Source organism: Solanum dulcamara, chromosome 2 (genome assembly GCF_947179165.1).
Source record: "Solanum dulcamara chromosome 2, daSolDulc1.2, whole genome shotgun sequence".
NCBI classification, from domain to species: domain Eukaryota; kingdom Viridiplantae; phylum Streptophyta; class Magnoliopsida; order Solanales; family Solanaceae; genus Solanum; species Solanum dulcamara.
The window spans coordinates 3,099,324-3,114,185 of record NC_077238.1 but is presented as its reverse complement, the minus strand read 5'-3'; the positions used below and the strand labels follow the sequence as shown (position 1 = coordinate 3,114,185).

At 35.6% G+C, this 14,862-nt stretch overlaps 1 protein-coding gene across 8 annotated transcripts; it reads left to right on the top strand.

Moving 5' to 3' along the window:
* Positions 1-122: 122 nt before the first annotated feature.
* Positions 123-12,535, top strand: LOC129879988 (mediator of RNA polymerase II transcription subunit 25-like). Of its 8 annotated transcripts, XM_055953770.1 has the most exons (11): positions 299-382; positions 3,214-3,277; positions 4,207-4,237; positions 4,432-4,495; positions 5,030-5,160; positions 6,935-7,144; positions 7,227-7,292; positions 8,507-8,708; positions 9,665-9,720; positions 9,830-10,714; positions 10,960-11,125. In XM_055953770.1, exons 2-11 carry the CDS (start codon positions 3,225-3,227, stop codon positions 11,029-11,031), a joined length of 1,770 nt encoding a protein of 589 aa, XP_055809745.1. In that variant the 5' UTR covers positions 299-382; positions 3,214-3,224; the 3' UTR covers positions 11,032-11,125. The 8 variants fall into 8 exon arrangements, with proteins under 8 accessions (XP_055809743.1, XP_055809741.1, XP_055809742.1 ...); XM_055953768.1 differs by lacking the exon at positions 3,214-3,277 and having other exon boundaries at positions 123-382; positions 9,665-9,711; positions 10,960-11,126; XM_055953766.1 differs by lacking the exon at positions 3,214-3,277 and having other exon boundaries at positions 123-382.
* Positions 12,536-14,862: the final 2,327 nt, after the last annotated feature.

Genomic DNA, 14,862 nt, shown 5'->3' with positions numbered 1-14,862 from the left:
ACTAATGATAATTGTGAATGATGATGGGCGACGATATATAATAATGATTAATTATGATTGATAATGATTAGTGAATATAATAATGATCGGTGGTCTAATTAGGTTGTTGCCGTCTTTTTTTTTTTACCCTTCCTCATCAGAAAATGTATAAAACACCTGAAAAGCTGTTAATCTCCTGTCGCCGCAATTTATGAAAAATAAGCAAAGCTTACGAAGTGAGAAATCGGTGCTATGGAAAATTGCTGTTCAGTTTCTAGAATCTTCGACAAATGCGCACACATGGCGGACAAACAGTTCATCGTTGCTCATTTATGCGGCGGCGCAATTATTGGAACTTTCCGGCGAAGAGTCGGTTCGAATTGCGCCGGCTTAAAATAACACGGTACTCATTTACGCGATGCAATTTCACTCATATTAGTACTATTTTCGTTCGGTATTTTTTATTGGAATTGATTCCGTGTTGACAGTCAATTTTAGTAATATTCATATGGTGTAGTATTAATTTGTGTGACGATCTCAGAGAGGATAATGTTTAATTTCTTAATTATGTTTGCAATGTGTAGGCTTATGTATTGCATTTTGTGTGATTTGATTTAATTAGTTGGTACACAGAAATACATTAAAGAAACAAGAACAAAGTTGGATGTTGACCTTGAGCTTTCTTCTGGCTCAACAGAGACCTTGACTGGAGCTTCTTGAAGAGGGTTAGAGTGGAAGGTTTCTGAGTTTGGACTTGGGATATTTGAAGGGTTTGTTTAAAACCTAGGACTTTTGAAAAAGGTAGCTTTTTGACAGATTTTGGTGCTTAGTCCACAATAATTTTCGCTGTGGTTTGCCTCTTCTGTTAGGAGATGATCAAGTGCTTATTGTATGTCAAAAGATACAAAGGGCTCATTTCCTAAGATTTTCCACTGTCAAAATCACCCCTTTAGTAGCTAGCCACACGAAGCAACACACCTTCCTCGACACCTTAGGAATCCAGACCGAGGTATGTGGAAAACTTACCTCTGTCCTAACCAGGAGCTTCGCTTCTGATAAAAGGACTTAACTAAGAACGGATTGTTATTCCCGAGCTCCCAACTCAAGGGATCATATTTGTCAATTGGCTCACCTTGCCTTTGGAGTAAATTTGGAATCTTTGAAACTCGGGCACCTCTTAATCCTGGAATTTCCTCCTAAACCTCAGATCCCAAAACTCCCATTTCCTTGTGTCCCCTAACATGCTGAACGGACAATTCCCTCGGGCTAGAGACTCTATACAACACTGAAAATTCATCCTTAAGCACCATTCCCCCACAACACTTTTTCCCCCTGAATCTAACTCTACTCCTATCCCCATCCTTAAAAACAATGTTATCAAAGAAGGCATCCCACCCTTTCATTATATTCCTCCACTACACCCGAAAGACATTGTAATTCCATTTGTTCTCCATCCTCCTTCCTTTACACCATATTTATCCACAATCACCCCCCTCCATAAAGATTCTTCCTCCACCAAAAATCTCCACAACCATTTACCCGAAGTACTTTGTTAAAAACTTTCAATTCCTTGACCCCACGCCTTCCCTTACCACTTAGGAGATGTCATAGTCTCCCAATGAACTAAGTGAAATTCTGGTGTACCTTCCGCCACATCCCAAAGGAAATTTCTTTGCAATAAGGTGAAGAAGAAACGGTCTTGTTCAGTTAAGAAGGCAAACACAACATATAATGACATTACAAATCTAGACATAATTTCACAGCATCAAATTAAGATTTAAAGAAAACAGAAAAGGCTACCGCGACAGTACAAAAGAAAAATTTAACACTTGGAAACTGTAGTTTTTTTGGGGGTCAGGAGGATGACAACAATCTCGGCTTTTTTTATTTAAGTCATAGAAGCATGCAATTAAGGAACCAAAACAACCAACAAATGCAAATAGAACATTATAAAGAATTTCACCTATACATCAACAGTTGAGATAATCATTAAAGAGTCATAAACATGTTTTTGCATAGTTATCTTGTTCTAACACCCCTCAACCCAACAAAGGAAAATAAAGAGAAAATATAGGTTTCTGCTACAAAAAGCCCATCAGAAACTACTTTATGGTTGGGTAGCCTCTTCTACAAACACATTGTATTTTATCAATTAAAGATATCTTCATATGATGATGATTAATACTAACTGAAATTATATGTTTCTCCATGGAGAAGATCAGATTTTGCAATCTTTACTACTACATGTGTGCAATTTGTCTCACTAAGATCTACATGATTCCACACTTTTCAAAACTTTAGTCAACGTGCAAGTAAAATATTAGGCAACAAGTCAGCATCCTTGCCTCCATTCCGGGCTTACCTTAATAACCAAGGCTTCATTTAATTACTTCAAAGTAGGGGGCAGATATGCCATCTAATAATCACCCTTGAAAAGGAGAGCAATAAAAACTAATTTCACTAAAATTAATCGTCAACACGACCCAGTTCTAATAAAACACCAAACCAAAAAGGAAATAAGCTTCAATGCATTGATAGTGATAAAATTAATGACAAATCAATTCATTTAAGAGCCAAGAGAAAACGATCCAAATTCCAAACAAACATAGATCAGATGAAATGAGAGGGCGTATGTGGATGTGACTGAGTACCTAATCATTTTCTCGAGGTAATCGGAAATGATTGTTTTCCAGTAAGGTCCCATGGCACCTGTGCCTTCAACGACAACTATTAGTTGTTTTGTCACCATGTGTGCTTTGCTTAAGATTCTGCAGATCTATTGTTATTCACCGCCTATGATTCTATTTATTAGATAGTATACAAGTTCAGGAATAGGGCTGGAATTGAAAATGTATGTGTAGACATTGAAATTTTGTTGGATTTAAGATGGGCCTCTACAAGACTAGCCTAATCCATGATCTTCAACCCGGAGCTAGTCTCAGGTTTGAAGATCATGGATTGGGCTAGTCTTGTAGAGGCCCATCTTAAATCCAACAAAATCTCGATGTCGTGGGAGGCTCAGGTTCGAAGATCATGGATTGGGCTAGTCTTGTAGAGGCCCATCTTAAATCCAACAAAATCTCGATGTCTACACAAATATTTTCAATTCCAACCCTATCCCTAAACATGTATACTATCTAATAAATAGAATCATAGGCGGCGAATAACAATCAATCTACAGAATCTTAAGCAAAGCACACATGGTGAAAAAACAACTAATAGTCGTCGTTGAAGGCACAGGTGCCATGGGACCTTACTGGAAAACAATCGTTTCCGACTACCTCGAGAAAATGATTAGGTACTCAATCACATCCACATACGCCCCCTCATTTCATCTGATCTATGTTTGTTTGGAATTTGGATCGTTTTCTCTTGGCTTTTAATGAATTGATTTGTCATTAATTTTATCACTATCAATGCACTGAAGCTTATTTGCTTTTTGGTTTGGTGTTTTATTAGAACTGAGTCGTGTTGACGATTAATTTTAGTGAAATTAGTTTTTATTGCTCTCCTTTTCAAGTGTGATCATTAGATGGCATATCTGCCTCCTACTTTTAAGTAAATAAATGAAGCCTTGGTTATTAAGGTAAGCCCGTAATGGAGGCAAGGATGCTGACTTGTTGCCTAATATTTTACTTGCACGTTGACTAAAGTTTTGAGAAGCGTGGAATCATGTAGATCGTAGTGAGACAAATTGCACACATGTAGTGGTAAAGATTGCAAAATCTGATCTTCTCCATGGAGAAACCTATAATTTCAGTTAGTATTAATCATCATCATATGAAGATATCTTTAATTGATAAAATACAATGTGTTTGTAGAAGAGGCTACCCAACCATAAAGTAGTTTCTGATGGGCTTTTTGTAGCAGAAACCTGTATTTTCTCTTTATTTTCCTTTGTTGGGTTGAGGGGTGGCAGAAGAAGATAACTATGCAAAAACATGTTTATGATTATCTCAACTGTTGATGTATAGGTGAAATTCTTTATAATGTTCTATTTGCATTTGTTGGTTGTTTTGGTTCCTTAATTGCCTGCTTCTATGACTTAAATAAAAAAAGCCGAGATTGTTGTCATCCACCTGACTCCCGAAAAAACTACAGTTTCCAAATGTTAAATTTTTCTATTGTACTGTCGCGGTAGCCTTTTCTGTTTTCTGTGAAATTATGTCTTGATTTGAAATGTTCTTATATGTTGCGTTTAATTTATAGGCTTTTGTAAAATTTCAGGTCCTTCACTGGAGCTGATTCAATAGAACAGGTTTGTAAATTCATATTGTTCATCTTTTAAACCTTTTTTCGTCTTTAGGATTCCATGACGGTGATTGTAATGTCCAAGATACTGTATTCTTGAATAGGGGGAGATGATATTCCATTACAACATGAGTTGAAGGCAATAATCAACTTCTTATGTTTCTTTTAGCTAATTTTACCTTTCTTCTGTTGAAATTCCAGAACCCATCTGCTGGCGATGTAGAGCTGTCATTGGTGGTCTTTAATGTGCACGATTCCTACAGTGGTTTGTATCCATTTTGTTCTTAATACTTTTTTTTATTGGCTGACCCAATTGCAACTTAAGTATGAACAATAGTTGTGTCATTCACATAGAAGAACCATCTTCAGACCCTGTCTCAATCTCAACTAGAAAAAGGAACAAACATGTGGCACTACATTTTGTACAAATCTTTATTAGCATTTTATGGACTGTTTTGTATAGTTGGCATCATTGCACCATTATTAGAACAATCTTCTTCTTTGATCTTTGTGTGTCTAGAGATTTTTGGTATGTGATTTCCATATGTCAAATCTTTATATGCAACAAAAGAATTTGTTAAATTTGTGTGATTTGCATAAGCCATGAAGTAGACAAAGAGCCTAGTTGGATGGGCTTATAGCTTATGGCCTATAAAACTTTGACTGGGATAATGCATCCTAATTCAATGTTTTGAGGATTTTTTCACCTCTCCTTGCTTAAGCATATACAGCTTTTTCTTTTTCTTTCTGGTTGACGTTTTATTTTTTTCCATCTTCCATTTCACCATCTCTAACACAGCTTGCATGTTACAAAGAAGTGGCTGGACAAGGAACATAGATGTGTTTTTCCAGTGGCTATCAGCTCTACCTTTCTCAGGTGGTGGTTTCAATGATGTTGCAGCTGCAGAAGGCCTTGCTTCAGCATTAATGGTGTGTTTTACTGTTTAGGATGTGAGCATTTCTGGTATTATGAGCAGTAGTTTTGTTTTGCTTGGTATTATTTACACATCTCTTACTGTTTTATTTTCTATGACACGCTTTCCTCTTTGTGCTTCCTTTGCTTTCTAGGGAGTTCTCTGTGAGGTCCATATGATTATCGATTTTATTTTTTTCTATATTCTGTACCATTATTCGCCATTCTAGCTAACTTGGGATTGAGGCGTAGTAGTTGTTGCTCTTTACTATGCTACTGCTGTTCAGGATAGTAAGGATAAGTTTCATTTTCACCTAAAAGTTTGTAGATGTGTAGAAATCACAGTTATTTTAGACAATTAGCCAGTAAATTATTGCTTGTTTTTACTGCCTTCTGTTTATTTGAATGTCGTATTGATCATATGATATTTTATAGAGGAGTGAAATCAGCAGAAATGTATTTCTGCCTTGTCACTGCGTAGATTCAACTGTTTTGCATCGGTTTATTTCATCTTTATTGAACCAGAGTTCTTTTCCCTTCCCAGTTCATATACTGGTTTGACGTGTGCTTCATATGGTAACAATAAGTTATACTCATTTATGATACATTGTAGATATAGTTTGACTTGTGCATTGACTTGGATTAGAAAGTTACTTTACCTTGCCAAAAGAAGACGAGATTAGTAAGTTTGAATGGGCTTATATATTTGACTTTGTTAGTAGTGAATTGAAGTAATTGTTGGAGGATGTAAAAGAGTATACATATGTCGCTCAACAGTCAACATGTCATAATTTAGTATTGTTATGTGAACTTGATGCTTTGAAGATCATAAACCTTTTCCATTAAGGAAAGATCTGGTTTGGATTCTCGTATATCCTCCCCATGTTTCCTGAACTGGTTTAGCATGCCAGTAGCTGCATTAGTTGGTTCACATAAATGTCCGCCAACTTAAATTTACTAGTACTTTATTTGGTCATGAAGAGTTAAAAAAGCTTTATCTCTGCTCTCACAATGTTGAAGTATATCAATTCACCCAGGTGGTGCTTGGTTTTGGTATTTGCTTGTCAAGTTAGTTTTGGCTTTTTTCCTTCAGGAAAAAAAGAAGAAGAGTGTTTGGATTTGGTTTTGTGAAGATTGATTTTGGTTTTATTTTTGGGAGTTTCGGTTTTGCTCTTTTTATTTTTTTGGGTAGAAGCTATCACAAAGCCCTAAAACATATTAGAGACTTTCGAAATTGGTGAATATATAAAGAAATACCCCCTTTTTGTTTGGGGCCATCTTGGTGATTAATACATTGAAATTTGATTTATTAAAAGGAAGTGCTTTTAGTTTAAATCAGATTTAAACTGACTAAACCTTTTCACCTTTTATTTAAAAGTTCTTCTGTATAAACTAGATGTGAATTGGGGAAAGCAAAACTTTTTAAAAATAAAAATAAAAGAAGACCGGAAAAATCCAAGAAAAGAAGTGTTCAGAAATGCGTTGAAGGAAGGATGAAGAGGGGGTGGGTTTAGGGCAAAAGCCAACAAGTCACAAAAGCTTCTGATGTTGAAACAGAAATACCAATGTGCTGTTTTCTTTTTGGAGTTGGTCACTGTGATTGTTTGGTATAAAAACCGGACAAATGGTTGCCAATACTAACAGCCCCAAGTTTGTTAACAACCTATATCGTACTGTAGGAGAAATTGATTATGTAGTAGATGGAATTTGTGTCTATGTTGGAGTGCAATGTAAACTGAACTGCTCCTACTATGCTCACATAGTATTTCACTTGACTGATTTTTCATTCAGATGTTTTCTTCATTCAATGGAAGCCAACAAACTCAACAAAATGCTGATGGGCAAAGACATTGCATACTTGTTGCCGCAAGTAACCCTTATCCATTGCCTACACCAGTTTATTATCCAGCTATGCTGAATCTGGAGCAGAGTGGAAATATTGAAGCACATACCAGTCTTCGACTAGCTGATGCTGAGATAGTTGCAAAGGCATTTCCTCAGGTACTGGTTGATAACCCTTTTCTCTTCAAAACCATGGTGCTTCCCTCCTATTCCTCTGCTGAATGCTTTTCTTTTCTTGCAGTGCTCTGTTTCCCTCTCTGTTATATGCCCAAGGAAGCTTCCGAAATTAAGAGCAATATATAATGCGGTAATTATGAACAAGTTTTCATTGAGCTTTTCCCCTTGTTTTTAGGGTCAAAACCTGTTGACTATATGTTGAAGTGATACACAATAATTACTGTTTGCATGTCCATTCAAACTCCTGTAGGATTAATTGTGTCACCCTCTTTTTAATTAAAGAGTTGCTAAATTTGGGCCTCATCTATAATAGTTCAATGTAGAGGATACAGCTGGTAAAGTGATGATACCATAGAGTTTTTTTTGTTTCTTCCAATGGGTGCACATAATCTTAAGTTACATGGAATGTTGTTAGAGGAACTCAAGTTTTCTCCTTGGGTGGCTAAGCCATCAGGAGCATCCCAATTGTTCAAAACTGTGGATTTAGGATAGCAAATCTCAATTTGATAGCAGTGGCAAAGCCAGGAATTTATACCGGGGGAATCGGGGATTGAAGAAAACAATAAAATGTTACATTGGGATTTGAACTTGTGATCTAAAGCACTATTTGATCGTTCGTTGCAACTTCACTAGACTTTTTCCTTATATCAAGGGGATTCCACAGTTTATATATACCAAACGAAATAGTTATTGTCCTATATGCATAGCACATTTTTTTAACAAAGGGGATTTAATTACTCCACTTAGCTCCACCAGTATTTATTAGTCTACACGCTGTTATCATTTGTTATTGTTTTGTCTTTAATAGAGAAAGGTGATTTAAGGTGAAGTGTATAGTCCCAATTATTTCAAACTCATTGTGCTTGTTTATCATAAGTAAAGATTTACCAAGTGCTCCAGAAAGTAGGTTCCTGCAAACTTTGTTGCCAATTTAAAGTTGTTACCGTTGAGAGAATGATGCTTCCCTTTAAGAACCCAAAATTGAGAATGCGAAACACCCCATGAGTGGAGAAATTTCTAGCTTCATCACGGAGAAGCGTGACAACTTGGTAAAGAGTATAAGTATCTTTAGATGCTGTGAAGGCTTTCAGGGCATTATGGATAAGTTATTGGTTTCTATTTTGATATCTTGAAATTCCTCATGCTAATATTCTTGCTCGACATACTAAGTCGTGATTTCTGTCTTTAAATCCTTTCATCATTCAGAAGAATAAATTTAAATCCTGCTGACTTGGCATGCAAATGCTAATCTGGTTAAGTTTTAGTGCTGGTGATTTGAAGTAGGAAACGTACTGCCCCTTCATTGTAGTTTCCTATACTAAGTGTGAACTTGTCTTGATCCAGGGAAAACACGATCCGCAAGCAGCTGACCCGCCTGTTGATACGTCTAAGAATCCGAATTTTCTTGTATTAATTTCGGAAAATTTCAGCAGGGATTGTGCTGCTTTCAGTCACACTGAAATGGAAAGTTTGGCGCCAAACCAGAGCCTGGTTGAAATGGATATGACTTCTGTGCCTCCAATTTCCGGGCCAGCTAATTCATCAGGTCAGACAAATTCTGGATCTCTCTCTTGCACACTTGCCTGGTATGAATGTTTCTCTGGATAGTGTTATAGGTATGCCTGATTCATTTTAGATGTCCTTTTTCTGTTGAAAGAAGATTATTTTGTGAATATAAAATGAGAAGTACCCTCTAGAGGAGAAGTCAATAATTGAATGAATGGATGAATGAATGAAAGGGTGCGGTTGACAACAAGTGCTGCACTGCATCTGCAAGTTTGGTTTGGTGATCTGTAAAATAGACCAACCATTTGACACAATAGTGAAGTTAGAAATACCACAGCATATCTCACATTTCTGGAATAAGTTTATTGGCCTGATATAAGTTGGGTTGGGTTTAACATCTTAAACTTTTCGTTGTCTTGATCAAATCCAGACAAAAGAAAAACCAAATAATAATACTAATAGTAATAGTAGTGTTAATAGTAGAAGCATAACAGTAGATGATCATGAGTGATGATGATAGTGAACCATCACAATTCAGGATTAATGTGAATGCTTTCACTCTATTTTTTCCATTTTGTTCTTCCTTATGCGGTTGCTGATTAATTTGTTTCAATTGCTGATGTTGAGGTAACATGTTAGATAGATGACTGGTTGCTTTATGGTTACAGTTCCTCTATTGCTAATATATGTCCATCCCCTTGTCTCAATTGTTTGAGGCATAAAAGTAGTCGGACCTTTTTCTTCTTCTTCTTAACGTCATCTATCGTTGTCCTTTTCTGAAGTTGGGTTGAGTTGTATCTCTGCTTGAATACCGTCTTACTTCTCACTTCAAATTAATGCAAGTCCAAATTAATGAATCTCTTATGTAACATATGTAAACTACTTCAATTTCGATAGTTGTTGGTTCATAAATATCATGTAGAGCATCCTATGATATATTAGCAATTCACGGAGTTTTGTTGAAGGAGTTCTAATTCTTTTTCATGCACCTTTCAGTTATGAATCAACAACCCATTTCAGCTGGAAATATTCCTGCTGCACCGGTAAATATCGTAAGATTCAATAACTTGATTCTTTGCTTGTCATTTGAATGAGGTATTAGCTTTGCTAAAACTCCACAAAGCATTGTGAATGTCATGATCTTATTACATATTTCTTCAGGAGCCCGCCATGGCGACCTCTGTTTGTAGTCCTGCACCTCCACATATTCCTATTGCTCATCCTACTTCTCAAGTTGCTGCAAGCTTGCAAAGTGGTTTACCTATTTCTATTTCAGAGGAGATGGTTCCGAATAATGAGAATACTAAGGAAACAACACCTATTGTCAGTGTGATGACACAGTCCTTAGGTCTTCCATTTAGTGGTGCAGCTGCTAATGTCGGAATATTGAATGAAGTGGCTTCTGCTATATCTACTGCTCCAACTGTATTAACATCGGGGCAACTAGGTTTCACATCAATATCTGGGTTTGCTCCAATTGCCAGAACTGATCAGATATCTCAAAACTTCGGTCCTGCATCATTAACTTTGATGGCTCCCAGTATATTTGGGAATTCTAACCTTTGCATGTCCCAACCATTGAGCAATATCCTAGGAGGCACTGGTGCAGGCAGTCAAACAGTACCTGTAATGAGTCGAGGAAATCTTCCCGGGTCTCAAATGATGCAAAGCGGGATAGGCATGCACCGGAATGTGCCAACTGGAATGCATACTGGTATGCCTTCGGGACAACTGTTGAGTAATATCCAAGGAGGCATTGATGCAGGCAGTCTAGCAGCACCTGTAATGAGTCAAGGAAATTTTTCTGGGTCTCAAATGATGCCAAGAGGGATAGGCATGCACCAGAATGTGCCAAGTGGAATGGGTAGTAGTATGCCTTTGGAAATTGGCAGAATGATGCCTACTCCAGGGATGACTCAACAAGGACAGCCTGGAATATTGGCTCTTGGCAGGAATAACAGTGCAGAAGCTAACATGTCTCTATCTCAGCAGCAAACAATGGCTACATCACCATCAGCTCAGTCAGGTTACGTCAAAATCTGGGAGGTCAGGCCAACTAATAAGTAGAAAGAGCTGAAGATTGACAACAGACTATATGCTCCATAAGGAAATCCTCCATTAAAGTTTTGTACTGTCTAAATGACAGATACGGTTTAAATTTGAACTATTTTAAAGAGTACTGTATATTTAGTTTTTGTTGATGTTTTTATGCTGATATTGTATACCTTGATTTAAAAATCAAGAACTATTAAGGTTTAAGTTGACTGCTAATGTTTTGCTCTGTTTCTTAGACACAACTGTGCAAATATCACATCCAAGTTTCATCCATCAATATCTGGGAGAAATGTTCTTGTAAAGTCTGAATTGATGCTTTACTCTGACCCTAATATCCTGTTTCCACTTAACCATTACATGAAGTTGCTCCATAGATAATTATTTGACCAGTACTGAATAAAAGAGAATGTTGACCAGTCATGTTGGAGATTTGTAAAAGGAGGTAAAAAGAATTAAAACTAACGTGAAATGTGTCCTAGTTCAACTAAATTCAGTAATGTGTTCCAGTTCTTAGTCATTTTGTTCCTTTCTTTAGTGACTTAGTCTCAGATAGTTTAAGTTAGGATTATGAAGAGTATAAGATAGCAGAAAATAAAGCTGGCGAAATCAGAGGATGGCACATTGAGAGGGAAGGAGGGGGTTTGCCATGCAAAATGTAATCTACTATGCTTTCAAATCCATGGGTTAATTTATTGAACAATACTTGAACATGAAATGAGTCGATGAGTATTATAGCATTTAGCATATAGTTGCAAGATGATGCTTAGGCTTAATACCACTGGATGAGTACTGAATTTTTCTGATAAAAGATGAGTGTCAAATCAATTAGTTTGTAAGAAAACAGTCAAACCAAAGTAGTTAACATGACATCTTAAGATGTCAAAGTGGAGAAGGCTAAAGTACTATGAGCAGAACATGAACAACAGGCTTTTTGGCACATCAAGAAAGTTGACAATCAGAAAGGGCCATATATTTTTTTCGCTGTTGAGCCAGAGATGGTGCTTTTAGCTGAGGAGGGCAATAGTAAGAAGTCATCTAGGTATCTTTCTTTTTCTATTAAAAATATGGTGCTTTCTTTACTCTTCCATTCTTGATCTAGTGACCGACCTAATCTTCCTTGACAATTTTTGGAGAAGTGCTAAGTTGCTTCATGTGTATTGCAAAAAGCGACTAGTACTATTTTGTCTGATGTTACTTCAGTTTGGAGAAGTGCTAAGTTTCTTTAGTTTTATGTTTTTCTTACAAGTGACAAGTGATCTTCACTTTTACACATAAGAGATCTGAAAAGGCCATTTTCTTCTATTCTTTGTAAGTCGCCAAGAGATATTAATTCCTCGAGAAAAAAGCTATTTGTGATACAATAGGTAAATAAACCTTTATCTGCACTGACTTTGCCAAGATAATGTAAAAATGCCCGGTAAAGGACCAACAAAGTAGAACAATGGTTTTCTTAACACTACTATGAACAGCAGAATGTGTTGTGTAGTTATTTCCTTATGAATTGCCTGAATTCAAGTTATTGACAATGTTGGCAAATGGGATTGTTATTGCTGATATATTCAGATGTAATTTGGGGTGTATGTTTCTCAAATGAACATTTGGTAAACTTTTTAGTCATCCACATGCTTTATTCTTTTTTTTTTCCAATTGTTGTCCTTAGAGATTAACTGATGGCTACTGCGTTTTGACATGATGTTGGTGAAGCACTGCTAACTTTCTGATGAAAATATTTCAGGGAAATTTATCAATTGTGAAAAGGCATGAACCTGAACATATTTCGAGACTACAGGTGTGTTTAAATTAATACTACACCATATGGATATCATTCACTAGTTCATTATGAATGATTCCAATAAATTTGAGGGCAATAAAAATCTGATTAGTTATAATCTCAAAAATTCATGGACTAAAACAATGAAAATTGAGAAAATTCTAAATTGTTGTACTGTTATACAGATGGTCCTATAAAGTTTCAGCAAAAAAATTATCCGAAAGACAATTCACCAAAAAATTCATGGACGAACACATGAAAAACTGAGAAAATCGTCTAATTCCTATTGAGTGACCACTAAGTGCTAAAAAAGGCGTGAATCATGGAGAGGCTACATGTATTGTTGCCCTGGATCATTATGGAGGGTTCTATAAAGTTTTTACAAAAAAAAATTATCGAAAGTCAGTTCACCAAAAAGTAATAGGCTAACACAAACGAAAAACTGGAAAAATCACTTAATTTCTGTGGAGTGACCAGTATATGCTAAAAAATGGCGTGGATCACGGCGAGGCTACACGTATTGTTATCCTAGGTCACTACAAAGAGTCCTATAAAGATTTTGCAAAACAAATGTCGGAAAGCTAGTTCACCAAAAAATTCATGGGCTAACATAAATAAAAAACTAAGAAAATGGCTTTATTCATGTTTAGTGACCCCAAATGCTAAAAAATGTTTAATTCTTGTTAAGTGACCCTAAATGTTAAGAAAATGACGTGGATCATGGAGAGAGTACATGTATTGTTATTTGTTACCAATGGTAATTACGAAGAGTCCTATAAAGTTTTGCAAAAACAAATGCCTGAAATCCAGTTACCAAAAAAATTATTGGTTAACACATACGAAAAACTAAGAAAATCGTCTAAATGCAGTTGAGTGGACCTTTAATTCTAAAAGTATAGCGTGGATCATGGTGAATCTACATGTACCGTTATCCCAGGTCATTATGGAGGGTCTTGTAAATTATTTTTAAAAATATATGCTCGAAAGTCAATTCATCAAAAAATTCACAGACTAGCACACGAAAAACTAAAAAAGTCGTCTAATTCCTTTTAAGTGGACTCTATATGCCAAAGATTGGTGTGAATTGTGGCGAGTCTACACGTAATGTTACCTTAGGTCATTACAGAGGGTCTTGTAAAGATTTTACAACAAAATGCCTGAAAATCAGTTCACCAAAAAATTCATGTGTTAACACATACAAAAAACAGAGTAGAAATCTCTTAATTCCTGATGAGTAACCAATAAATGCGAAAAAAATGGCATGAACCATGACGAGGCTACACGTACTGTTACCCCAGGTCATTACGGAGGTCCCTTTAAACTCTTTGCAAAAAAATTCCGAAAGCTATTTCATAAAAACAAAATCGTGGGCTAACACAAACGAAAAAATGATAAATTCGCCTAGTTTATGTTGAATGGCCCCTAAATGCTAAAAATATTGTGTGGATTATGGTGAGCCTACACGTACTATTGCCTAGGTCATTACAGGGGGTCCTGTAAAGTTTTTACAAAACAAAATGCCTGAAAGCTAGTTCACTAAAAAACTAAAGGGTTCATGCACACGAAAAACTAAGGACCCGTTTGGTCATGCGATATGAAATTATGAGACGAAGTTGAGGTTTTGTTAGGCATGCGATTTGAACTTCTTATGTTGTATGTTTTCTCATAAACATAAAAATTCCATAAGTTGTAAAACTATCAAAATTGTCCCAATTGTTTATACAATCTTACCAAATAAGTAAAAGTTTATAAAATCGAGTTATACATTATTACAAAGCTATTCTAAAAAATACATCATCTATTGATTAAACCTTAATTAATTCAATAAAAAAAATAGAATTGAATATTAGTTGTAGTGTTCAAGTTGTTAGTACCTAAGAAAATTATTTTTACAATTAATTTCACAGAACACAATGATTAGTCTTCTCCACTCAATATAATGTTGAAATTTTTTCATTATTAAACATTTGTTTGAATGAAGTACTAATAAATTTGGCAAAAAATAATGAATTTGGTAAATATAAATTATAAACTAAGAATTGATTTGAAGTAAAAATAAATTTTATATTGGAGAGAAAAATCGTTAAATGAGATAAACGGTTTTAAAAGTAATGATATGAATTATAAATTTTATTTACATATGAAACAAATGGTTAGTAGATATATATAAAATAAATACGAGTTATTTTTACAAAATATAAACTTGTGGGTTAATTTTTGTATTTGAAAAATCTCATATCATGATTTGAAATTCCCAAATCATGATTTTTGGTGAATTTGTGATTTCAAAGCATGAGATGAAATCGCATGGCGAATCGCTTACTAAAAAAAATGCCGAATTTCTGTTGAGTGGTCCCTAAATACTACA